Consider the following 25431-nt stretch of genomic DNA (forward strand, 5'->3'; position numbering starts at 1 on the left):
CTCAACTGTCAATCATCCATGGATGCTCCAAAACTTCACTGATCGTCAGTCGGTTGTCCACATCTCGGTCAAGCATCCTCCGGATAAGGTCGATGCAATCCTCCGAGAAGGGTAAGAACGGGACTCGAAGAGGGTGATCCAAGATTTCGTCAACATTGTAAAAGGGATTCTCTTTGTAGACGATGGTGTAGAGTAAGATACCAAGGGCCCAAATGTCTTGCTCCTTGCCTCGGTAGGATTTGCCCTGAAGTACCTCGGGTGCCGCGTAATCTTCAACAAGTCAGCTTCTAGAGATTTCAGTGGGAGAAATGAGAATATTTACCAATCGTGCCCACGAACACATCAAAGGGTCCATTCTTGATATAGGCGGCACTCCCAAAATCAATCAGCTTAATCCGACCTTCTCCGTCCAAAATGACGTTCTCGTCTTTGATGTCGCGATGCACGACCAAAGCCTTCGTATGGAGATGATGAATTGCGTCCACAACCTGCTTGAAGATGTTCTGGCATTCAGCCTCATCCATATTCGCTTTCAGCTCAATGTAATCGAAGAGGTCCATTCCAGGTAGCCCGTGTGGGGTCATCTCGATGTAATAATTGATATCGTCCTCGAAAAATCCCTCCATTTCCACGATGTTGGGATGCTTCAGACCGTCGCGTCGGAGATAGTTCAGAACGTGGATTTCTAATGGTACCGTTCCTAGACGACGATCGCGGGTCCATGTATCGACAAGAATCCGTTTCTTCGTAACATACTTCAGAACGACTTTCTTGGTCGGAATCTTCTTCATGCGCGCAAGCTTCACTTCTCCGTAGGCTCCTTGACCCATCTCTTCGAGGATAATGTAATCGGCAATTGTTCGTTTTTGGGGCACCTCTTTGGTACCAGCCGGTCTTACTTCGGGCACTGGCTGGACTGGTTTGTCTGTTAGCGGTTGCGAAGCTGCTTCACTCAACTGCTGGCTTAAGGTAGAGGTCGGTATATGCGTCTCTACCAATGTCCGCTCCGAGCCAATGGCATAGGGAGTAGAAGCCGTTGTGGAAGCCAGATTCGATGCAGATATAGAAGACGGGCTTTCTGTCCGGGACGGCGGAGAAGGGAAGCCAGCCGCGGGAGCTGCCGAGTGGATATGTCTCGAATATGTCACCCAAAGTGCGTATACAAGCTCTGTGACCGCTTCAAACTCCGAGTCGCTGTGGTCTCCTGAATTGGGATCCTCTCGTGCCTTGGGGAACATTGTGCCGCTCTTGGCCACACGCATCTGGACATCTACAGCAATCGAGGAGCCATCGCGATGCACGGCAGCAAGGCCAGATGGTTCTAGGAAGACCGAGGCCACATTGGATTTGCCATCGCGGAGAATAGAGAGGGTGCGCGCTCTCCGGAAACTGGGTTCAGAGATCACCAGACCGTCAACCAGCGGTACACTCTCCTCCTCGGTGAGCACGTTCAGCAAGCCGTCGAAGCCAGGTATCAAATCATTAACGTGTAAGCCTTCAGGTCGCTCATGTCCAAACAGCGCGGACGAGAAGACGGAATTGGAGCTGACAATTTTTAAGGTCGAAGAGGACAGCACCATCATACCTGCGACATGAGGAAAGCTCGATATTCGAAGGGATCTTGAGCTGTCGCCCTTGGTGATGGTGGACGGTATGCATATTCCAGCTGATGTGCGAGAAGCGAAGTACTTCTTCTCGGTGATTTTGTTGAGACCTTGATCGATAGGAGATTCAAGGCAGTCTGGTGGAAGATTAGGAAGCAACTCCGTGATCCGTTCTCCAGTTTTCGCCGCACCCTGACCCCAGACTTTGTCAATATCGCCGGTGGCGTCAGCAATGTTCCAGGATTCATCGCAGCGAACGAACGCGACATTCTCCTGGATCTCTTCCATCACCCAAATCAAACCACCACGCTTTTCCATCACCCAGATGCTGGCAGAGCCTCTCTTGCCATCGCGCTTTTCAATGGGTACCACATCTCCGCACAGCAGTACACCTCGGGACTTGGTTGCCGGGTGATTCAGCTGCCTTGCGCTCGAGCCGTATCCGTCATCAGTCTGGGCCCTCCTCGGAGCCCTTGCTCGAGAAGGAGGCTTGCTGAGCAGCTGCGCTGTTACACCATTGCCCATTCCCATCGATTTCGGATTCACAGGCTTGACACGAGTCTTATCCGGCGAAGGTTGGGCCCTTACGGCAGCATCAGTGGTGGGGTCCCGCAGTTTCGACTCAACCCACTGTCTGCGGTCTTTCTGTACGACTTCGAGGATACTTAGCTTGCGGAGTTCCGCTTGTGTGACACCAAAGATGAGGCACGAGATGTCATTCGCCGCCAAGATGGTCCATGGTTCATGCGACTCGGTCCTGAACACGGCTTGTGATGCGGGTGTCCACTTGCTGCTGTGGGTGTGTAGGACAGGAACCGGGAAACCATATCCTAGACTTGAGGTACTGGTAGGAGATAAGGGGTCCGTGGCGGTGAAGGGTGCTAGAGTTTCCATCAGCTTGCCCTGGGCAGTAATAGAGCCAGCCTCGGTATAAGTACGTTTTTTTATGCTTACGCGCCTGGGGTACGGCCTCGAGTCTGTCCTCAGCGGGGACGCTAGATCTTCTGATGCCTGGCCCGAGGAACGCAGGGCATCGGGCGGTCCCTGCTCCTGGACCATGTCCCTGAACTGGTCCGCGGAAAGCTGGGGTTCTGCAAATGCCCTTTCAAAGATATTGCCACTGTCCACATCAGCAGGTCCGGTCATTGGTCCGCGCGATAACCCAGCGTAGTTGTAGCGGTCATCCCTGCCCGAAACACTGGTTTTCGACAAGTAGTCCACCACACTCTGGGTATCAGCATCTCCACCGAATCGAGCCTGAGCGCCAGCAAGCCCCGCACTGTTGCTGGTGGTCCAGCCGAAGCGGTCGCGCATGAAGTCTATTGACCTTTTCAGTATGTTATGGCGATTATTCAGTAGTTCCTCGGATTGTTGGGCAAAGGAAAATGAATGTAGCGATTCGCACGGGAAGCGATGGAGATCTTCTAATGTGCCGAATTCTTCGGTCGACGGGAGGCGTGAGGGGTGGGCTCTGGTCGAAGAAGCGGAGCGTGGTGAAGGTGAATGGCTACGTGAGGTCATCGGTGCGAGCGATGAGGCAGACATGTTCGGAAGGGTAAAGACGCGTGATGGCTGTTGACGTATGCGATCTAGACCAGATGGGCCAAGTCCATGTTCAGGATCCAGCAGAGAAGACCTGCAGAAGAGCGATAGAAAATTCCTTTTAGTTCCTGTCTGCGTGGTTTGCGCAAATGCATATACGATCCTACTGCAAGGAGAACCCCACCCATCGGCCACGTACCTGGAAAGATGATCATAGCCCGAGGAGAGTGTGTCTGCAGAGTATTTCATCGAGTCCTCAGTGTGCCCAGAGAGGCGTCTCATAAAAGGGTCCGACTCGGGCGACGCGGAAAGGGGTCCCACGGGGGACGACAATGGGCTTGGTTCACCTGTATGGCAGGAGGTCGTTAGCTTCTGTTCTGCCAGCATCCCTTTGCTCCCTCGCTAATTGTGATATCATCCGCTTCTCCTGCGCCCCTCCCGAATACACCCTTCAGCAATGTGGAATGAAGTGGCTGACTTGTTCCGAGATGCATATCCAAGTATGTGGGTAAACGGTCTGGATAAGTCGATTTGGATTCCCATAGGTTGGACAACCACTTCGGCGAAAGTTCGACACGGTCGTCGTTTCGCTCTCGCAGCTTTGCCTTCCCAGACCGAAGCGCCTTGGTCGCCATTTGCATAAACCTATCGAGTTCGTCCTGCTCGAAGCCAACAACTCTTCCCTGCTGTATTGGTGCGCTAGGAGAAGCAGCGGAAAGGGTGCTGATCAAAGAGAACGATCACAGAAATGGGAGACTAACCATCGGGATTATAGGAAGTAGAACCCATATTTTCCCAAGTAAATGAGAGCGTAGGGGCCAGCACCGACCAGACCGATTGACAACAAGCGGTTCAAATCGGCGCAACTCGTAATGAGTTGAAAACAAAGAGGGCTAGGAAAGAATGACGGCGAGATTTATTGCTACATGGGATAACAGGACATTGACCATCCACGGCGGTTTGTTTGGCGAGACCTGCAAGTTTGCTTGTCTGTCTGCCTCCCTTGGTTATCTTATAAGGAAAACGATTTTGTTGCTCCGCTCCGGGGTCTCCTTTTCTTTCCTTTCCCTTATAGTTATTTTTTTTCTCTTTCTTCACTTGCAGATCGGTGCGTTGGGATAAAATCACGAGTTACTGCGAGGGGGAGAAAGATTAACCAGAACCCTCCTGCTTGTCGGGATCTCAATGCACTGAATGAGACAAACGAGACTTGCAGTGAGTCGGTCAGTCCGTGGTCGACAGTGAAGGTGGAGGAGGGAGGTTAAAAAAGGCTGTCAGCGGACTGCGGGCGGGAAGATCGAGTGGGCAGCTGTTTCGTGAGGTCACAGGTACCATACAGTTGCGAAGGAGGCGTAGCACGCGGGGGGAGAGGAACAAGGTAGCTGGAGAAAGCCTAAGTAGTAAGGGAGTTTCTTGTTGGTGGGAATTAGTCACAGGGAGGCCCAATGGCCTGCAGATGAAGCAGATGTTGCAGTGGCGGGTGGTAGAAGGGTAAGGAGGTAAGGTCGGCGCCGGGCCTTCGAACCGACAAAAAAGTGGCCAAAGACTGGCCAAGGAAGAGGGGGAAGTTGTAATGGCCTCTCCAGTACTGGGGGGAGACCCGTGAGAGGAGGATCCGATCCTCTAGAGAAAGGAAATGCGGTTGTAGGGGAAGGAAAGGGAAAAATTTGGTAGAAGCGAGTAAGTTGGGGTGGGTAAATAGTGGAGACCGTAGTAGGGAAAGATGGAGGAAGATGTTAACTTGACGATGTTTCTTTCGCGGAGGGAGGAGGGGGGAAATGAATGACGTTCTGGTTATCCCGCGGACGTAAGACTAGAAGAAGAACCAGCGGAAATGAGGTTTCAGATGATCCTTTCTCTTGCTCCCTTTTAGTAGATTTGTCTAATGGACTGTCTAGTAAGTACCTAGGTTGGGTATTTGGGTCTTATTTGGCAGCTCCACGCACGAGGAGGGGAGCTGTCAGGGAAGAACAAAAGAAGTAATAATGGTAGTAGTGATGGTAGATCCGACTCAAACGGGACGATGTAAAGTCTGTCGAGAAGTTCAGGCTAGCGTTGAAAGTCAGCCAGCCTGCCAACCCGTCAATAACTTTTCTTTTTCTTTTTCTTTCTTTTAAATATGTAGTCCAAGGGTTAAAACAAAAATATCGGTGGTCCGGCACGGTCGGGGAAGTCGAAGGGAAAGGGGAGAGAGAGAGAGAGAAAAGCATGCAAGAAGGGCCTTCTTCCCCCCTCCCTCCTCAATACCCATCCTGGATCAATGCGAGCCATTGACAACAACCACAAACTATGGAGTCACTAATGCAGTCCATCAATCCCTTTCCCAAAAAACGCCCCCATCGGAGATACTACTTGAGTTCCTAATTTCCTTGAGTCTAACACCTTCCGTCAATTAGATTACCTAGACTACTACTAACTACTACTACGGCTTCCAAGCCATTTCTCCCAATGGAACCACCCAACCCATATGGTGGTGATGTAATTCCCGACGGGCTACGGACGAAACCGATCAGTTAGTATACTTTCATATGGTTCGATCCATTCTGCTAACTTCGAAAACATGCTTCTGGACTACTTCGACGTATTATTATTCTTCCGATTATTTCCTGTTTGAACGAATTTCCCCTCCCCCTCCTAGCCTGACTACTGTACTGCTCGTTACCTCCCCGACACAAAGTGGATGATTCAACTTTTTGCTCGCCATCTTGGCGGCCCAAAGTAACTTGATCAGCCAGCCCCCGTTGCGGTTGTAGATCGCCGCAAGCACCGAATGATGCATTTAACTTGATTGGGGCAAATCGCACAGGGAGCTACCGACCTTCGACTTCCATTAGTGATTAGACAGAAGGCTCCGACGATCAATTGTACACGTCCGCACTAAGCTCACCGGCGGGTTCCAGACCAATTGGCGTTCGCCGTGGCTGCATAGTAAAGACACTGTTTGGAACCTTAGAGCATCTGCCAGTCACGCTGGCATGTGGAGGCCGCGTTGCTTCCATGGGAGATCCATGCGATCAAAGGGCCCCAGTACCGAAAATTTTCGTCGACAACTTACGCAAGTCAGGTTCCTGCTTAGGCACTCGAATTCCTTGTTGCCTACAATAGTCGGGCTAGCTCCAGGTTCCCGTCCGGTCTGCTATTCCCACCTTATCCTCAATTCCTTCGTACAGTCATAATAGTCTCTTGTAGTGGTAAAATCCCTACCCGAGTTTCTAGAAAAAAATGAAAAAAGTTTGAGACGGACGCTATGATCGACCGGACCGGATAATACATTTGCGGCCTGTCAAGCCACTATGCAAAAGAAATAAGCAAAATCTGTAGTCCGATGCCGTCGCCTCAACAACGACGATGGGTATAACGGATCAACAAGAATGCCGGAGGTTGACTTCGAGGAAATATATATTGAGTCGCACAGAAAGCGCATCCGAACTATTCACGAGCTTTGGGTCCCCGAAGACTCCGCAGCGCCAATCCGTCAGCCTCAGCGTCAGGCCTTCCATGCTCCTCGTCACCGTTGCCAAATAGAGTACTCGGTTTGGCTCGCATTTCTCCATGTCGGGTCTGTTCGGGCGGCACGGATACCGGGCTAACGAAACTCGAAAACTGTCGCCCGCCCCCGAGCATCCACGAAAACTCTGAATCTGCCAGTGATGGACGTACGGCATGTCGAAGTGGCATGGATGAAGGAATCTGGCCATTGCTCGAAGCTCTACGAGTTTTCGTTTCGCATTCAACGGACGACCGTGATGACTTCGCAGACACACTAGGTTTGCGCGCCGCTGACGAGGCGTCACTTGCTTTGTCGAGCACAGTCTCAGCTTGCTCACTCGCGGGTTTAGAGGTGTCAGACAGCGATTCCTGGTCTCCCTCACCACTTTCGTTGGGACCCTGCTCCACGGTACCGGGAGGGATGGAAGAGTCTTCAAGACAGCTCTGGACTGACTGAACTTGGGTGAGCGCCTTCTTCAAGGCGTCTGCGGTCTTCTTATCGATGCCTTCTGCTCTCATCAAGTGGCTCCGGATGTCATTCAAGGCATTGCCGAGATTTTTGGCAAGTTTCCTGTTTCGTTCCTCCAGTTGTTCAACCTTCGTCTTCCATTGGACTGCAATGTCGGTTCCATGGTCCCACGGCATGCCTATAGTCGAGCTGGACGGTTCATGCCGTGCAGTCCGGGGGTAGTGCTCTGACTGAATAGATTGCATGTTTCTCTTGGCTTCACTCACCGCTCCCCGGACAGCCTTGGCTACACCCCACGCCTCTGTTCGACGCTGTATGCCCTCAGAAACGTCTTGGAAGAGCGTCTCCAGACTCTTGGGGCTGTTCCTTGCAGGTGACCTGGACGGGGAGCTGCTTTCGCTTAGATCTCTTGAGACGCTCCGCAGGCGGAACTTCTTGCTGTTCATATGCTTTGGATTTGGTTGCCCAAGTCCTCTGGTGGGATCCGGCGGTCTTCCAGAATACTTGGAAATGATGAATACTCCTCGATCAGGAGTGGGGTTTTGCTCCAGGTATATCGCATCATGCACGAAGCTTAGAGGTTCGTGTGGATGAGGGGAAGGATATCGAAGCAAAAGACCCAAAGCACTCGAGGAATCGGCGCGCAACACTAGATCAACTCAGCAACTTGTAGCAAACAGTCTGCATAGCAAAATGTAACTCACGTTGCCATCGGATTCGTAGCAGCATGGCGACACACACAAAGTCTATGAGTTCGGGTCGTAACCCTTCTGCAAAAAGGCGATCCCAAATGAGAAGAACATCTTGGAAAGCGAACTCTCGACCAAACAGTAGACGCATCCAACGCCTTTTGGAGATTTAGCATTGCAATCCGAGAGTTGCGTAGCGAGTTTTACTTACGTGAGGAATATCTGTGGTAAGATTTCAAGGGCTTGCAGATGATCCGCCAGCTCCAAATCCGCGGTTACCAACAAATCATTATGAATGCGGTGGCATTGGTGAACGATCGGTATCACATCCGCCTGGCCATTCTCTGACCGGTGTCTATTATGCTCGTAATACACGCGAACATTCTGCATAACCGAGCAAAATAATGTAAAAGAGTCGTGCTCCACATAATCGGCATGGAGAAGAGTATGCATCAGGTCATCATCAGCTTCTTTGGCGCTAGACTCTTGCAGTGACTTTGGCTCGATGGCGTCTCTATCAATGACCCAAAGGAGCGGAGCCAGAATCTCATGCATGCCTTGACGATAGCCCAAGTCGGGATTCAATTTCGAGTAGATGAACAAGATGTCGATCATTTTAGACTTGGTGGAGGGCTCGCGAAAGAAGAAGTTTTCCTGTAAACATCGGTCGACGTCCTGGGCGATATCCGCCCTCGACTGCTCGTCATCACGTAACGTTTGCCATGGTGACTTTACAAAGACCTCATCAGCTGATCAAGTCTTCCGCCAAAGACAGCGTAGCCAGAGATAACATACCGCTTCATCATCCGCCAGCGGATCAACTGTCGACTGCAAGTCGTCTGGATGTTCGATGTATTTCAGGAAATGGGCTTTCAGGGCGACATAAACACTTCGCGAATCGGCGATCTTCTGCGGCCATTGCGCTCGGTCGAGATCATCGAAAAGCAGAAACGCCTACGCTCAGGTAAGCACGATGACCAGATCATGATGGCCACAAGCGCATGCCTTCCAGCAAATAGACCTCAATCCATCCTCGCACAATTTATCTCCTTGTTCCGACCGAAGGGCAGTCCGAATATCGGCGGGGTGGTTGTTGTCGCGAAAGAAGGTATTCCATCGTTGCCTGGCCGATACGTTAGCTGCATCTGTGCTGCAGATGGGGGACTGATGCATGGATATACCTTGTCTCCTCAATGCCCCTCATTTCACCAAATGGCTGCTTGCCGGAATGAGTTGCCTGCCTCGTGTTTGGCTAGCGCTTGGGAGGAGTGAGGGGACAGAAACACGGTGCCGCCCGCAATTTAAGTACTAGCGGCGATCGTGTGGAGGAGCTGCTAGTGGACCGCCTTGGAACTTCCCTGGCTCAGCAGCCACACTTCCGGTCACGCTTTCTCTATCTGTCCGCCGGGGAGTTGTCTACTAGTTTGGGGTTGGAGGCGCTCATCGCTTTGGATATAGAGCCTGAAGGAAGTTCAAGGCGTTGCTTTCATTTGCTCCTCGACCTTTGCGACACACTTATTATTAGACGTGCTCTCGTTCTTCAAGCCGCAAATCACCTATTACTACTACTACTATTGTGCATCCGCCTTATTTCCCGTCAATATAATTATATACTAAGTCTCTCACTACTATCATACACAACATTATGTCTGCAGATCTCTTTGCGGAGTTCGGGATGGGAGCTGCTCCCCCTCCATCCCAGAGAGGTTCAAGCCAGCAGTCCGCCGGGTTCCAGTCGACCTCTTTAATCCCTGACTTGGATGCATTTGAAGAATCTTTCACCGGTCCTTCATCCATCCCGAACAAAAATGCAACTAAATCGCCTCAATTCGACGACAGCTGGGACGACTCAGCTTTCGCGGCGCCTAGTACATCAGGGCTGACCCAATACGGACCCGGAAATGATGTCTTATTTGATGCCACCCTTGAAAGTGTTCCAGATGATGAAAGCGATGACTGGGGCGAATTCGAGAGTGCGGACGTGCCTGCTACTAAACCACCAGCAAATGCCGGGTTAGAGTCCCACAAAGTCATGAAGGAACCTAAGCTCAAGCCAGTTGCGAAACAGCCGGTGCCTTCCGACTTATTAGATTCATTATCATTAAGTGATGATATACCACCATCCTCTAAGCGGAAGCCCGCTGCGAATCGGATGGTACCTGAAGCACGCAAAAAGGAATTGCCAAGTCTCAAACCGGCTTTTTCTACCCAGGAAGACCCTTTCGAGGATTGGGGCGACTTTGTTGATGGTCCGCCTACAGTTCCCAGTCAAACAGGCACCTCAGGTGCTACAGCCTCAGTAACCCGGGCGCCTCGCAAGGAAGTGCAGCCCCCGAATTCTACGGTTGGTCCATCAAAAACAACAAGCTCTTTCCCAACATCTAGTCATCCTACAACAGCCGATCAAGTTCGTCCGACCAATATACCTCCTCCATCTGTTTTGCTTGAGCTATTTCCTCGGTTATTGGATGAACTTCGGCAAGATGCCACCAAAGCAAGAAAGGAAATGCAACAAAAGGAACAACTTGAGAACACTGCAACCCTGATCATCTACACTCTAAAAACTGCCGCGCGGGTTGTTGCCGGCCGAAGCCTACGGTGGAAGCGGGACTCCATACTGAGTCAGAGTATGAGGATTGGCCCTGCTCGTTCAGGGAAGTCGGGAGGTATGAAGCTCAACACAGTGAACAAGAACGAAGATATCAAAGAAAAGCAACAAGCTGTTGATGTACTTTCCATGTGGCGCGACCGGACCGCAATTTTCAACTCCGTTGTTCAAGCCACCAAACGACAACCAGTTCAGGTCATACAGGAGAATACTCGGGTAACAACACTTCCTGCTAGTCAGGGGGCTTTGAAGGCACCTCACGCTTGTGCTCTATGTGGCCTAAAACGAGATGAAAGGCTGCCCAAAGTTGACGAACAAGTCGAGGATAGTTTCGGGGAATGGTGGACGGAGCACTGGGGTCATACCGACTGCAGGCATTTCTGGGAGAGAAACAGGGGTCTACTCGGACAAAGGTAGACAGGACTTCGGACGCGCAATCAGCCGCACAAACGTCAGCTGACATGACGGACCACTTACACCTCCGGCGTTGAGCCAAATGCAGTCCTTAGCCAAGGCTAATAGTAGCTACACGGGATGGACTCCTTCAAAAGTACGGAAGCTGCTGCTACCATTGGAGAGACCGGTGTCGTTGTGCTGGAAATGACTGGGTCATTTGCCAGATGTTGGACTTCTGCTGTAAATACTGGGACAAGGGATCTTCTGAACATAAGTATTCTAGCCATAGGATACTAAGTAGATAGAATCAAGTGTATCGTGATGAAACATTTCCCGGAGCAACTTTGACACGGGATGCACAATTAGGTTTGACATCAGAAGACAGCTATCAAGCAGGTAGCAGAAGGTTTCAAGCGCATGAACGACCAATATGACCTCTTTATTATAAATCCATGATAGATATCGATGGATTTCTCCAGACACAGAAAACATGAGGCATCACAAATGTGGACGTCGGAGAATATATAACGGGAAAGAGGGGCAAAGCTGACGCGTTGAACTATCTGGAATCGAGACTAATAGACAGGCCTCATCAGCGTGCTATTTGCAGTATTTTGACTGACAGAGGGTTAATATTGCTATACTGCATCGTGGGAGTGACTAGAATTCTGTTCTGTTAAGTGGTAGTTTACTTCACATTTGATGTGAATGCACCGTGCAAACAGGTAGTTTCAGCCCTGTTTTGAACTCGTCAACTGTACTAGAACTATAGCCAGACTAGGGTTGCCAAGAATTCCGACTATCACATCAGGTGCATCTAGGTGAATCTAGCGTGGATTCCAAGTGTCACTGAACAGGTCATATTCTCTCACTGCGTACGGCAGAGACGGTATACTACGGTCAGTCAGTAGGCTGCCATTATCGGCTCAAACAGGCGGGTCGGTGATATCCGCGATAAGGAATGGGTATGGAGATAAAGTAGTCTGACGAAATCACCAGGACTATGCTTAGCCACGGCAACAACAGCAGGGGATGAAGATGAAAAGAAACGAGAGACCGAAGAGACTTTGGAACTAGCCAAGCTTACTCTAGCGGGTGGAGAGTATGATCCTAAAGGGAAATGTAGCGGGCGTCATGGGGCCTGGCTCCCTTTAATCCTGGTCCGATGCGGGGGTTCCCAGCTCCGGGAGCAGCTGCCCGATTACCACCTCCAACTCACCTCCTTCCATCTCACTGCTCAGCCATTTCCTGTGCCACACCATTCCTTTCCCCCCCAATCAGCTCACTCCTACCTATATTCTTACTCTGAATAGTCTAACCTTTTCCTTCGGTTTCTATCCCACTCCGTCGACCCTTCCCGCATCATTATCACCACCTGGCAGTGGCTGACCTGCCGTCTCCTCATTTGTCCTAGTCCCATCTCCGCTTATTCCCGACAAAGACGAGCCGCAGCTGCTTGTCACCACCCCCTCGAATACCTCCCATTCCCCTTGAGCTCAAGTGCAGTTCACCGGAAGGCTATATTATATTGGGGTTCAAAATCCCAGCACTAACTTCTACCTGTCAAGGCAACCTCCATTATCCGTCACAGGGTCCCCATCTTTTTGGAGAACTACCGTACGAGCAACTTCAGCCCCTCTTGCAAAGAAAGCGAAGCCACAGCAGGACTTTGAACACGCCTTGCATCCTTTCTGCCCCTCTCTACTCCTATAAAGCGTCGGGCTCTCGTGATCTGGACACCTCCATCCCCTGGTGTATTCGAAGTTCACGTTTCAGGGCGTCTCCTGTTCAGGTGGCTTTGGGAAGACAAGCACGATTAGGACACAATGGGTCTGGCATACAACATCTATCTTACTTCAAACAAAATCTTCGGGTGTAAGCAATGCAAAACTCATCTCGCTGACTACGACGATATCATAAGCCGGGTGAGTTGTGATTCTGCTATGACATATTCCCAACACTTACTAACCACGTATCTTAACCATTATCCAGAATTTCCGCGGCCAGCATGGCAAAGCATACCTCTTCGGCAATGTCGTCAACATTACCTCGTCTGAAGCGGTGGAGCGTAGCATGACCACCGGAAGGCATATTGTCCGTGATATTCACTGCAGGCAGTGCAAGGAGACGGTGGGCTGGAAGTATGACAAAGCATACGAGGCCAGTGAGAAGTATAAAGAGGGGAAATTTATACTGGAAGAAGAATTGCTGTGCGTGGTGTGCTAGGTACTTTTGATGTGTGCCGGGGTGTCCATCTTCTTTCCCGGGATATTGATGACGTAGCATGCTGGTTTCACATGCAAGACACCTGGGCGAAGGTCTACAGACTAGACCTGCAAAGGGCTGATACTTATAGTGAGCGTTTTCTTTGTTATATTTGTCGTGGCGCAATGTGTATGGCGTTGGATGGAGTACCGCTTCCTTGATGCGCAAGGAGTTCACCGCAGAACTGGAGCAATCGGTGGACCTGATTTCAATGCATAGCAGAAGCCCAGCTTTCCAGAACACCCCTTGAATGAATCTTTGCTCATGCTGATCCTTCTTGCCGATAGCTTTATAAATGGTACTTACTGCGACCTGAACCGCTAATGCCCATGTCCCCAACTCTGGTCGCGAAGTGGGGACATTCTCGGCGAGAAATCCGAGCATCGCTTGGAGCACACCGTACAAGAACTGTGCCTATTACTGATCTTACAGACGAATCAAATAGATATTAGACTTATAGATATGCATGGCAAACTATGCAGAGGTTGATTGACGGACATAGGAACCGGAAAATTGGTCTTAACTGTAGACTAGATATGATATGTAACCATATTATCTCCTCAACATCCCCCCAAATTCCTACTACAAGGACCTCCCTAAATCTATGTAATAAGAAATCCCACTAGGCACTAATGATCCAAAGACCCTCACCTCAAGTCAAGTAAGGACCCGGGTGGAATCCAAATATTGCTACTATCACTATATCATGAGTATTTAAATCCGCGGGGACCCCGGCCGTCATACAACTAGATACTACTAAGTACCTGTCTCACACCCCACTAATCATCTTCTTTTTCTCTATTTTATACTATCAATCACCTACTTACTACATGAATATAATGCATCACGATTCCATCCTATATATACTACCCCTCTACTCCAACAGTTAAACCCCCCAATGACATTCTCTCTTCACCATGCCAGCAGCCAATTCGCCGCGCATTCGCGGTCGCTCACAACTCCGAGGGCTCGGGGGAGGGAAGGGAAATGGACCCACCAACGCCTCCCCTCCGACCTTTCATTTTTCCTCTCTCTCATGGGACAAGGAAAACGAAACTGAGGGGCGGGAAAATAAGTGTAATTATCATCTGGCGGGGTGTGTGTGTGTCCGTTTATCGGATGCGTGAACTCTGAGAATTTTCTTTCTATTTCTTTTCTTTTTTCTTCTTCTTTTCCTCTTAAATTAAGAGTCAGCTTTGGAACAATATACATACGACTTAATTCTTCTGGGATCTCAAGATTTGGATTCTTCAGCTCTCGGAGAGAAGGTAATCAATTATGTCTGCGGAAAACACTATGCGCGCGGTGGTCTTCCGCGGCCCTTATAAGGTCGCTGTTGAGGAGCGCCCCGTGCCTCGGATTCAGGATGCGGGGGATATTTTGGTTAAGGTGACTTATACGGCGCTTTGTGGGAGGTTTGTTTCTTTTATTCTATTCTCTTCTTGGAGGGGAGAGGCTAATTGATTGGTACTTTGTAGTGACCTTCATGTGTACCGTGGCATAGAGCCCTCGGGGACAGGCTATGTGATGGGCCATGAAGTTACTGGTGTGGTGGTCGAGACGGGCGATGCTGTGCAGTCTGTCCAGAAGGGGGATAAGGTCGTGAGTGCTTTTACGACGTCCTGGTAGGTGATTTACATCTGGATTTGTCTTTTTTCCCCTCTGCAGGAGGGATTTGGTTTGATGATCGCTGCAGGCGTTTATACTAATGCATGCATGTTGCCTCTTATAGCGGGAAGTGCTACTACTGCAAACAAGGATACTCGTCCCGTTGCGAACAGAACATGCTTCTGGGTTGCGACCATCTGGATGGTGCTCAGGCCGAATATGTGAGTCTATCTTATCTCAATGTACGCCATGATGCCCGGAGCATGTGTCTAACGGTGATGGAACCTGCGCTCAGATTAGAATCCCCAATGCGGATGGATCGGTGGTCAAAGCCCCTGAGGGCGTCGACGAGAAGTACCTCGTCCTCATGGCGGATATATTCCCGACTGGCTACTTCGCCGCGCGAAATGCATTCAAGACTTCTACTAAGGAGCAAATCGCAGAGCAGACGGTTGTCCTCATTGGCTGCGGGCCAGTCGGACTCTGTGCGTTGATCAATGCGCTGGAGTACAAGCCTAAGCATTTACTGGCGGTTGACTCCGTTCCCGCGCGTCTGGAACTTGCCAGGGAGCTGGGAGCTGAGCCTTGGAACTTCCAGACTGACCGGGAAGGCCTCGACAAGCGTGTCCTGGAGTTGACGGAGGGACGTGGTGCTGATGCTGTCATTGAGGTGGTGGGATTGAGTCCGGCGCTGAAGACTGGTTATGATCTGCTGCGGCCGTTCGGCACCATTAGCAGTGTTGGCGTGCACAATGGAGAGGTGAGTGATATTTCGAGTCCTTTGTGAGGTCTGCATATTGATTGGGAATATTGCCAGATCCCGTGGAATGGATGTGAGGCCTATGGAAAGAACCTCACGGTCCAGATGGGCCGGTGCCCTGTGCGGTCCGTTTCGGAAGAGGCGTTGGAAGTTCTGAAGAAGAACCAGCATCGTCTTGGGTATGTCACTCTTTCTTGATAATGGTCCTGTGCGAATTTTTTTTGGTGTTTGCAAATGCTGACGAATGCGTGGTAATAGCTTCATGGCCGACAAGATCATGCCCCTGTCGCAGGCGGTTGAGGCGTATGAGATTTTCAACGCCATGAAGGTGCAAAAGGTGATTTTCGAGGCGGATAAATAGAATAGGACTGGCACCTCGCTAGGTTAATGAAGATAAGATGCGCTTGAACCCTTTCCATGACATGCAGTCTGGTCCAAAATGTCCATTGATTATTATGTGGTCGTAGTAATCAAGAATACCAGGCGTGCGTCAGCCACAGCAGTACAGCACCAGCATCCCAACCAGCGCAACGAAAAGACCAATTGGGGAATTTTCCTGATGTAGAAGTAAAGTAGATAGATCACACACAGCGTGAATGATGACTCTGGATTCGCGCGAGCCAGCAGCGTGGCGGACATGAAAAGACAGCAGGCATAGCCCTTGTTGATTGATTCCCGCACGAGTGAACCGAAAAACGAAACTAAGCCCGAAGGTGTCGCATCAGCGCCGACTGACTGACTGACTGAGTGACTGCTTTCTTTCGCTCCTCTTCCACTCTTCCTCTTCTCTTCTTCTTCCTCCTCCTCCTCTTTTCCTTCTTCCACCTTTTCCTTCTTTGCTCGCTTCCCACCACTTCCTCTCCGCTTCCCATCTCTCCCTCCTCCCTCCCTCCTCATTTCCCTCTGCTTCTTTCTCCCTCTTCTTCCTCTCCATTCTTCCATCCTCCTTTCCTCCTCTTCTTCCTCCCTCCACCTCTTCCTCCTCTTTCTCCTTCCCTTCTTCCTTCCGACGTCCCTTCGTCTCCCCTCTCCATCTCCCAAATCCCTCCACCTTTTCCCCCGCCCGCCGAAAACCCCTCTGAATCCCATCCTCTTCGCCCCCTCTCCGGCCACCCAATCGACTTCCTGCTTCCCGTCCCGGATTTCGCAGATTAATCTTCATCTCTTCGGATTTTCATCGTCTTTCTGCTTCACTTTACGACTTTAGGTAAGAGCTTCATGTTCTCCGCCCCAATCCTGCGCGCCACCTCATTTGCCTCTTTCCTTGTGTTATCCCTTTACCGTGACATCTCGCGAAAATCATCACCCCCCTCCCGTGTGCCAACACTAATTCGTGGGAAAAGTTCCGTCAACGAAAAAACCTTACCTTTTCTATCCCCAGATTTTTTCTCATCGCCCAAACCTCACCATTCCTCTTTTTACCGACATAATGGACCCTACCGAGTTGCACGATACCACCATGGTCGACGAGACCTCCCCGAACAACGTCGACATGATTGACGATGTCGACATTGAGACGACGCCCAAGACCGAGGAAGAGTACGCTCAGTCTATGCTGACTCTTCGCGCCATCGTTTCGTCCAAGGAAGCCGGCATCATCATCGGCAAGTCTGGCAAGAATGTTGCTGACCTGCGTGACGAAACCGGAGTCAAGGCTGGTGTGAGCAAGGTTGTTCCTGGTGTTCATGACCGCGTCTTGACCGTCACTGGTCCTCTGAACGGCACTGCCAGAGCCTATGCTTTGGTTGCCAAGGGTTTGCTCGAGGGCGCCCCTCAGATGGGCATGGGTGGCATTGTGTCCAACAATGGAACTCACCGTAAGTCATTTAAGTCTTTCTTCTGAATAAATGCTTGCTAGTTACATCAAACTGACTCTTGTGTAGCCGTTCGGCTCTTGATCTCTCACAACCAGATGGGTACCATCATCGGTCGCCAAGGTCTCAAGATCAAGCACATTCAGGATGCATCGGGCGTGCGCATGGTCGCGCAGAAGGAAATGCTCCCCCAGTCGACCGAGCGTATCGTCGAAGTGCAGGGCACCCCCGAGGGTATCGAAAAGGCCGTCTGGGAAATCGGAAAGTGCCTGATTGACGACTGGCAGCGCGGTACCGGTACTATCCTGTACAACCCCGCCGTTCGTGCGTCTGTTGGAACTACCCCTAGCACCAGCACCATGAACCAGAGCGTCGGCAATGGCTACAACAGCCGTCCTTACAACCGCACCGGTAACGGTGCCGACTTCAGCGACCAATCCGGTGGCTACGGCAGGCGATCCAACCCCGACACCAGCAACCGTGGTTACCCGCTTGTCACCGAAGATGGCGAGGAAATCCAAACACAGAACATCAGCATCCCCGCTGACATGGTTGGTTGCATCATTGGCAGAGGTGGTAGCAAGATCACCGAGATCCGCAGGAGCTCTGGAGCCCGGATCTCCATCGCCAAGGCTCCCCATGACGAGACGGGCGAACGCATGTTCACCATCATGGGTAGCGCTCAGGCGAACGAGAAGGCTCTTTACCTTCTGTACGAGAACCTCGAGGCTGAGAAGACCCGCCGCAGCCAGCTTCAGGAGTAAACGACCAGCACAGCTTCGCCCTCTCTTCACCCGCTCGACCCTCGATGAACATTTTCTCCGAAAAAACTCTAGTCGCGCGATAACCACTGCCCCCCCTTGTGCTACTCCTTTTTGATTCTTGATGCTGTCGTTTTCTCATACTATCATATTCTCTGTTACTCTATAATTCCTCTCGTATGTGGAGCTTCTTGGGCTTTGCAAAGAAGCCAGAGCCTGCTGAGGCGGACCATGCATGCCTGTTAGATACCAGTACTATCTCCTTGAATGAACCGCACTCGGAACCAACGACATCATGTCCTCCCACTGATGTTCCTGACTTCTCCCTTCTTGCCCGCCCGTTTCGTTCCGTATCCTACCTAGTCTTGCCTTTCCATCACCGTTGATTGAAAAGTTGCTCTCTTCCTTATTATCCGAAACCTCTCAAACCTACAATGAAACTGGGATCCGCCCCCCTCACACAACTCGCAATCTTTTCCACACCGTCCCCTACTCGCACTGCCTTTGTTCCGTTCCACTGATCCTCTCTTCTTTTCTTGTCGAGCAACTATCCTCACTTACCTGCCACATGAATCATCTAAACCCAGGAGGGGCTACCCAGCTGTGTTTTCCCCTTATTATATGCAAGGGTCCCTTTCAAATTTCATCTCCGGGCTTCTCAGGCATGTACCATCAGGGACCAGGACTATCGATATTACAAAATGAAATGAAAACCTAGTGTGATGGAACATGGACATTCCAATTCCAGAGTATGCTACTGAGCAGTAGACGTAGATTTATCACTCTTATCTGTGGTATATCAACAACAACAACTACTACCCACCCTCCTTATAACTAAGTAAAAGATAACGTCATCCCACAGAATAAGCAAGATCAGAGGTCACCTGACCACCACACCCCCCCGTCGATCATCTGATCCCAGTTACGTTGCAGCAGAAACTTGAAGAAAAATGAAACCACATGATCATCTGACCTGACCTCACAGACTGAACCGAACCAAAAATGACCGAGCCCGTCCCGTCGATCATCACCTGACTGCGCTGGCTGGTTGAACTAACTAACTAGTAACTTACAGTACTATGTACGTAGTAAGTTAGTTTTTTAGTACCTAACTAAACCTACCTAGGTAGTAAACTAGTTAATAGTTCGATCGATCGATCTACAGGAAATTGTCCGGATGGGGTGTGTGCGCCATATTTAGATGCGAGGATGAGTTAGTTGTCTGGTATGTATGTATACAGGGTTTGGGTATTTATTTATTCAGTTTCCACTAAGTGGTAGTATTAGTGGTGGTAATTAGGATGAGTTGGTTTAGTAGGAATGCATATATTTTCAGTGATGGTGGCAATCAGAGGAATTACTAGTTAAATACTAATGATCAACGCATTTTATATATATGCTTGATAGTCTACATGTATCATCTACATCGTACTTGTGATAAGCTACGCAGGATTAGAGAAGCAATAGATGCCAAAATGAGGTCGTATTCATCATGTATTGACAGGAACAGAAGGAAAGTAGAATAAGAAAACAAGAAGAATCGTAGGAATAACATACCCCTCTATGAGATCAAAAAGAAGGAAAAATGAACAGATAGTAATGAGAGACAATGAAAGGATGTGTATGTATGTATGTATAGGAAAGAAGACAAGACAAATAATACCACCGAAGCACCAGGCCCAACAACACTCCGTTCATCATTCGGGAGAAATAGGAAAAGTATTAACGCGTGTCATCACCGCAAAGCCAAATATTTGTACATGAATAGATAAAATGGTAGGAAAGATGAACGAGTATCAATGACAGTGAGAAAAGAATAGGTGATGACAAGACAAACAGATCGTGAATCCCGTTACTTGTTGAGCTTGTGCTGTGTCGTAGTCATACCCTCTCTTGGGGTTGACTTTGACCGCAACCAAGAATTTGTATGGATATGTAGAAGAAAAAAGAATAGAAACACAATGGTCCGTGAGGGTCGCTTGAACGGAATGATAAGCTCGTACAATGCATTGAGTTGAAGAATGCATGCATGTGTTTTGGTTTGTATTTGCAAGGGTCAGTCAGTCAATCAGGTCTTGAATCGGAAGTCCTCGTTAAAGATGCAGGCGGAAAGCGCTCCGTACACCTCGACATAATGTGTGCCTGGCAGGCCGCGGAATACAATGAAAACAAAGTAACGCCGGCTGAACTGAAAATCGAATACCAAGATTGATTCGCTGCGTTATAAGGTAGGTGGAGGGCGTAAACGACGTGGAGTTTTTTTGTGAAGATAACGGACGCAAATATTCAGTCAACGCGCTGATCGAGACCATTGACGGACTCATCAGAAACGGCCATCGGCCGCTGCCGAAGACCAAATCGTCGCGCTCCAAGGCTATTCGCGCGCAGGCGGTTCTGCGCAATCGGTGTGTAGCTAGCAGCCAGCTTTTGCGATGGGGCGATGATTCTTGTCTGCGAAGGCTCCTGGCGAGGGGTAGTGGACAAGGCGTCCTCGGTTGGCATCTCACCACCGAGAGCGGCAGAGCCAATGCCAGGAGACAGTCCATATCGGCGTGAACCCGCCTGAATGTTGGAGCGGGACGTTGCGGGGACATAGCCGGGCGTTAATATGCTCCGACGGAGCGGGATCGCTGACTGCGAAAGTGTCGGGGTACGAGGTTGAGGGAGCTGCGACGGTTGGGATGGGGTGGAATATCGGACATTTCGCTCAGGACTGGAGTCAGCTATCGATTGCGATGCCGTATATCCATGCGAAATCCGTTGCCGGGGCGAGACACGATATGTTGCTGCTGGGTTGGTGATGTCTGTCATGCTTCTTTGAATTGATCGAGGTTGTGGACTCTGATCCGGCGCATTATCGTCGTCGGTGTGCACCCTCTTGGTCCGCAACGAAGTTGAAAGTCGGCTCAATCGTCTCACAGGCGCCGAAGATCCAGGCGACTGTGTTAGTTTGGCATCTGGACCCTGATCGGTGCCCTTGTTGTTGTTGTTTTGGTTGTCTGAAGCCGCGTTGTTCGCCATGCTAGCCCGACGTGCCTCTAACCGGCTGGTGACTCTGCTGTTGCTCTGCCGTCTGGATAGGCTCTCTGGCTCCTGAATTGTGCTTCGGCGAAATGGAGGGGTAGGTGTAATCGTATCGTCGTCATCGTGGCCATTGATTTGTTGTTCATCCGCTTTTACCTCCAGGGCCGTGGACGGCTGCCGGCGAAGCTGATCATCAGACAGTGCGAGACACAGCTCAGTCAAGCTCCGACATACACTGTCAGCCTTGCGCCTAGCTTGTCTGTCTGATGGAAGGTAGCCATTGACAATAGAAACACCGCCCGATGGGGCCTTGTTGGATGACAGAAGGGTAGACAGCGCAAGCGCATCAGTAACAGTGACTTCCAGGGCTGCGTAGACTTCGTTACCCAACACCTCCTTGGACTTGGTCAAGGCCGATTGTAAGAGAGGATGGACCGGACTCGGGGCCGCATTCTGGTCGAGATCGCCTGTTGCTATACTGGATTTGCGGCCGCGCTTCGGTGAGGATGACACCGTAGTAACCGTCGTGGTCGCAGTGCGTGGTCGGTCTCCGGATGCAGATGATATCGCCTCCTGGGATGAGGGCGGAAGCTTGCCCGTTAATTCTAGCTTCTTGATCCGCGATTTTAGATCCTCTAACTCGTCCCAGACAGTAGAAGGTGCGTTAGTCGACAAGGTTGACTCCGTCCCATCCTGACGGGATCGGTCGGGCTCGAATCGGGCGCGTTCCGTGGCCTCGGAGCTGGACGGTTGCCGACTGCTTCGGATAGTTGAAAGAGCGGAATGTCGATATGCTCGCGACTCGTGTAATGAACCCCGTCTTTCGAGGTGCGATTCGGGGCTGTATGGGGAGGGTTCTGGACTGGTGCGACCCAAGCGGCTTCGAGGGAGGCCAATGGTAGATCTTGAGCCAGAAGCATACGCCAAAGAGGAGGAACGACTATGTTCATCCAGCGGATGGGCGGACGCCGAGTAAGAGTATGATGGTACAGAGGTGTGGGGGGTGGATGGAGGATCATTTTGGGAATGCAAGGGGTTGTCGTAGGTATTCAAGCGAAGTTGTTCCGGAGAAGGGGTCTGTTCGGCAACCCGAGAGGTTGGAGAACGCAGCGCACTACCGGACATTCTGAATCGCGACTGTAAGTTGGTTACAATGGCCTGGTCAGTCTACAAGATACCAATTTATTGACAGGAATCACAGGTCTGGAGTTACTTACGCGCCGGAGTTCTGAGCGCCCCAGCGACTCACGACGGTCGGAGTCTGATCTTGCGATATTCAAAAATACATCCTCATTTTTCGAGCGAAAATCGTCCGCGACTGGGGTTCTGTTACCGTCTCCCTGACGATCCAGGCCGTTCATGGCGCGATTGCGCTCGTCAGCAAGCAATCTCCCTTGGGAGTACGTCACGGTGGATGATGGCATGATGCTCTTCACGTCCGAAATCGACTGCTCAGCGTAAAGGGACGACTTTCGACGCTTCGTTGCATTGGGACTCAACACACGGACGGTCGAGTTGGCGTCCAGGGGCAGCGCGGCGTCGCTATCCTTTTCTAGGGCCCGTCGCGGCGACGGTGGTTGCGAATTCAGCAGCGCCTGATCGCGAAGGTGGGACAGATGGAAGTTGGGGACGGAGCGCCGGGGGCTGTCATACAAGAAAGTGCGCTGGGGAGTAGGGGACGGGTCGGGACCCGGGGGCGTGTCGTCGCCGTTCAGCACAGAAGCGGCCGCGCTGAGGTGCGACGTCAGGGCTCGCTTGCGCAGGGGATACTGATATTCGAAGCTGAAACGGCTCTGCGGAAGGCGAGGGACGGGCGGAACGGAAGAGGAGGAGGAGGAGGGGAGATGCGACGCAATGGGGGTGGAAGCCGACGGCGAAGGAGAAGCGATGGAAGCACTGGGTGTTGTTGTTGTCGGTGCTGAAGGAGAGTCGCTGGCGCCGGCGGATGGGCTTGTTAGCGCGGCTGCTTTGCCCGCGTCACGGGGATCGTCCGCTCGTAACATCATGGTGGCCACGGCGGAACTACGGAGGCTCGGGGCGAGCCCTCGAGCTCGAGTCTGGCTCCGTTGGGATTCCGGTGGAGTTCTGGGGCTTGCGTCCGGACGAGAGGCTCGCTGAGGGGACGAAGAACCGGTCAGATTTGGGTTTGACTCTGACGTCGCTCCAGCACTGAAAGTAATGGTTCGGGCCCGATTCACGATCGAACGGCGACAGAGTGAAGCCGACGGGTCCTCGAGCAATACATGGATGGGCGGGTGCACCGCGGATTCGGTTTTTCGCCGGCGTCGGGAGTTGAAACGATGGTCTGCTGGGGATGAGGAGAAAGAGGAGGAAGAGGAGGAGTAGGAGGAGTAAGAGGGGAGGGGAGGATGAGGAGGAGAGGCTGCATTGCCAGCTCCTGCTGCGTCTGGGGACATCTGCAACTGCACCACCCGGTCAGGCATCCACACGCATTGTTCGATCAATCACTTGGATGGTCGTTTCCTCCAGTCATGAACCCGGGATCCTGAGGCGATCCGAGGCAACTGACACTGGGGAAAATTAATCTCAAACGTATAGGCGAAAAAAGTAAAAAAAGACAAACAAGATTACGGAGTAACAAGAAAAGGGAAAAAAAAAAGAAAGAGGAAATAATATGATCTGTTAACTGAAGTGGACCTACGGGGTGGACATCATATATTATTATTATACTAGTTACGATGCGCAAATTAAAAATATCTACCATGCGATCTCTCTCTCTCTTTCTCTTCTCCTATCTACGTACTACTAATTATAACTGACTCGCCTCGAGCCTCTCAAGGGCGAAGGAAAAAGAGGGGAAATGCCTGGGACGCCAGGGAAAAAAGTGGACAGGAGGTCAATTCAATACTAAAACCCGAACATAAAACGGCGGACGGAACGGTTGCTGGCGGGTGGCTGGGCTATTCTGTAACTGCTAACCTGCTTGAGCTGGTTATGGACGGGATCGCAGGAGGTTAGTGGGGAGAAGGAGCAAAAGAGAGAGTGAGAGAGAGGGAGGGAGGGAGAAGGAGAAGAGGGTGCCGGAGACAGACGGAGGAGGCGTCAGACCGGAGAATAACATCTATCGACAACGGATCTGTGATATCACCTCCCTAAGTCTTTCAGATCGGATTGAGGCTGGTCTTTCCCTGCATTCTGAAACCCTTCCGATATCAAATCTCTAAATCGGGTTCAGACTGGGCATATTCAAACTCGTCCCTCCCCCCCTTCAACGGTCCAGTTTCAACCCTACGCTCTTCGCTTAGCAACGATCCTCATGGTCCGTGTGGAAGGGTTATACTCCAAATTTTCTTGTGTTGTTTCCCCTTCAGTGAAATTTTCACCAGCAAGACATCATACATTATAGGGAGTGAACCATGGTTCACTCCCTACGTCCCGTGGTTGGATCACTGTCAAGCTCGCTATCTTCATGTTTTGATCGGTAAAGATGTCTTATGGTCGACGCACGCTGGAATTCGCACACACAAATCCAAGTAAATGCGCACGAATTCAGAAATAGAAAATGATAGAGAATGGTTATTTCTACCCATCTATCTGAAGGGCCGTCTTCAGCCTCGGCTCGCGAGCCGTTATAGGAATGCTCTGTGTCAATTGAACCATCGGGCGAATTCTACCCACTACACCAAAGATCATACTGTACACCGTTCATGACAACAGCTGTAAACAGAAGTTCCATTCAGAGACAGACTCTTGTCATCGCCCCCCGGCTCTAGCTTAACAGTGAAAGTCGTAATATCAATTGGATCCTAGATACCTCTCGTGACTGCTCGTTTGCATGCGTTCAGCACTGTACGTCCGGCTTGAATGCTAACGTCTCGGACAGCAGTCCAGGTGACCACAGCCCTTTGAGATTGGGCCAAAGCAGGTTTAGGAAATCGGTCGAATTAATCCGGGCTGGATTTCCCCTGTATTGGACGTGAATGAGGGCCAGCCATAGACCGCGTTCTAGCCTGTGGCACCCGATCCCGAACAGCGAGCAGGACTACTTGCTACGGCCGAATCCTTTAGATCTACGATTGGTGCGGCGAATGTGCTACAGCAGTTGGTCATGTTAGGACTCAGCTTCAAGCGAACTAAGACGAATCAAGCTTACCTACCACGCAGCCTGGTGCGAGACGTATGAGGGAACGGCGCATTGACATGCTGTCTCTTCGACTTTGAGTAGCTGGGACCCTTTTATCGGTTGCATCCGAACAGGTGTAAACTGGGGCACTTCGCTTGGGTTTCATAACTCGAATCAAAACAGATCGACGGTCAATATAGCTCTATCGAGACTTCATGGCATTAGCCGATGAGGTAGCAACGCTGCAGTGGAGCGGAATCGCCCGTGCAGGCCGGTGCCAACGGCAGGGAATGCTGTCATGTGTCATGTACAAAGTAG

The 25431-nt window shown here is 50.9% G+C and overlaps 7 protein-coding genes across 7 annotated transcripts; 4 read left to right on the top strand and 3 right to left on the bottom strand.

Moving 5' to 3' along the window:
• Position 1: 1 nt before the first annotated feature.
• AKAW2_11536A (serine/threonine-protein kinase) lies at positions 2–3935 on the bottom strand (the record flags this gene model as incomplete). Its single annotated transcript, XM_041684031.1, has 5 exons — positions 2–270; positions 323–2485; positions 2543–3240; positions 3346–3493; positions 3908–3935. 5 exons carry the CDS (start codon positions 3933–3935, stop codon positions 2–4), a joined length of 3306 nt encoding a protein of 1101 aa, XP_041538256.1.
• A 2640-nt stretch (positions 3936–6575) lies between these two features.
• AKAW2_11537A (GTPase-activating protein GYP6) lies at positions 6576–8997 on the bottom strand (the record flags this gene model as incomplete). Its single annotated transcript, XM_041684032.1, has 6 exons — positions 6576–7753; positions 7809–7951; positions 8005–8522; positions 8589–8747; positions 8799–8916; positions 8975–8997. The coding sequence occupies 6 exons, from the start codon at positions 8995–8997 to the stop codon at positions 6576–6578; spliced, it is 2139 nt and encodes a 712-aa protein (XP_041538257.1).
• Positions 8998–9438: 441 nt separating this feature from the next.
• On the top strand, positions 9439–10818 carry AKAW2_11538S (uncharacterized protein; the record flags this gene model as incomplete). Its single annotated transcript, XM_041684033.1, has 1 exon — positions 9439–10818. The coding sequence occupies one exon, from the start codon at positions 9439–9441 to the stop codon at positions 10816–10818; it is 1380 nt and encodes a 459-aa protein (XP_041538258.1).
• A 1805-nt stretch (positions 10819–12623) lies between these two features.
• On the top strand, positions 12624–13023 carry AKAW2_11539S (putative Yippee zinc-binding protein Moh1; the record flags this gene model as incomplete). The annotated part of the gene is made up of 2 exons (XM_041684034.1): positions 12624–12722; positions 12790–13023. 2 exons carry the CDS (start codon positions 12624–12626, stop codon positions 13021–13023), a joined length of 333 nt encoding a protein of 110 aa, XP_041538259.1.
• A 1317-nt stretch (positions 13024–14340) lies between these two features.
• On the top strand, positions 14341–15791 carry AKAW2_11540S (alcohol dehydrogenase family protein; the record flags this gene model as incomplete). Its single annotated transcript, XM_041684036.1, has 6 exons — positions 14341–14477; positions 14541–14687; positions 14795–14891; positions 14966–15430; positions 15488–15609; positions 15689–15791. The coding sequence occupies 6 exons, from the start codon at positions 14341–14343 to the stop codon at positions 15789–15791; spliced, it is 1071 nt and encodes a 356-aa protein (XP_041538260.1).
• A 1068-nt stretch (positions 15792–16859) lies between these two features.
• HEK2 (KH domain-containing protein) lies at positions 16860–18008 on the top strand (the record flags this gene model as incomplete). The annotated part of the gene is made up of 2 exons (XM_041684037.1): positions 16860–17247; positions 17314–18008. 2 exons carry the CDS (start codon positions 16860–16862, stop codon positions 18006–18008), a joined length of 1083 nt encoding a protein of 360 aa, XP_041538261.1.
• A 2283-nt stretch (positions 18009–20291) lies between these two features.
• Positions 20292–23473, bottom strand: AKAW2_11542A (putative LPXTG-motif cell wall anchor domain protein; the record flags this gene model as incomplete). The annotated part of the gene is made up of 2 exons (XM_041684038.1): positions 20292–22166; positions 22247–23473. The coding sequence occupies 2 exons, from the start codon at positions 23471–23473 to the stop codon at positions 20292–20294; spliced, it is 3102 nt and encodes a 1033-aa protein (XP_041538262.1).
• Positions 23474–25431: the final 1958 nt, after the last annotated feature.

This window comes from Aspergillus luchuensis, chromosome 1, assembly GCF_016861625.1.
Source record: "Aspergillus luchuensis IFO 4308 DNA, chromosome 1, nearly complete sequence".
NCBI classification, from domain to species: domain Eukaryota; kingdom Fungi; phylum Ascomycota; class Eurotiomycetes; order Eurotiales; family Aspergillaceae; genus Aspergillus; species Aspergillus luchuensis.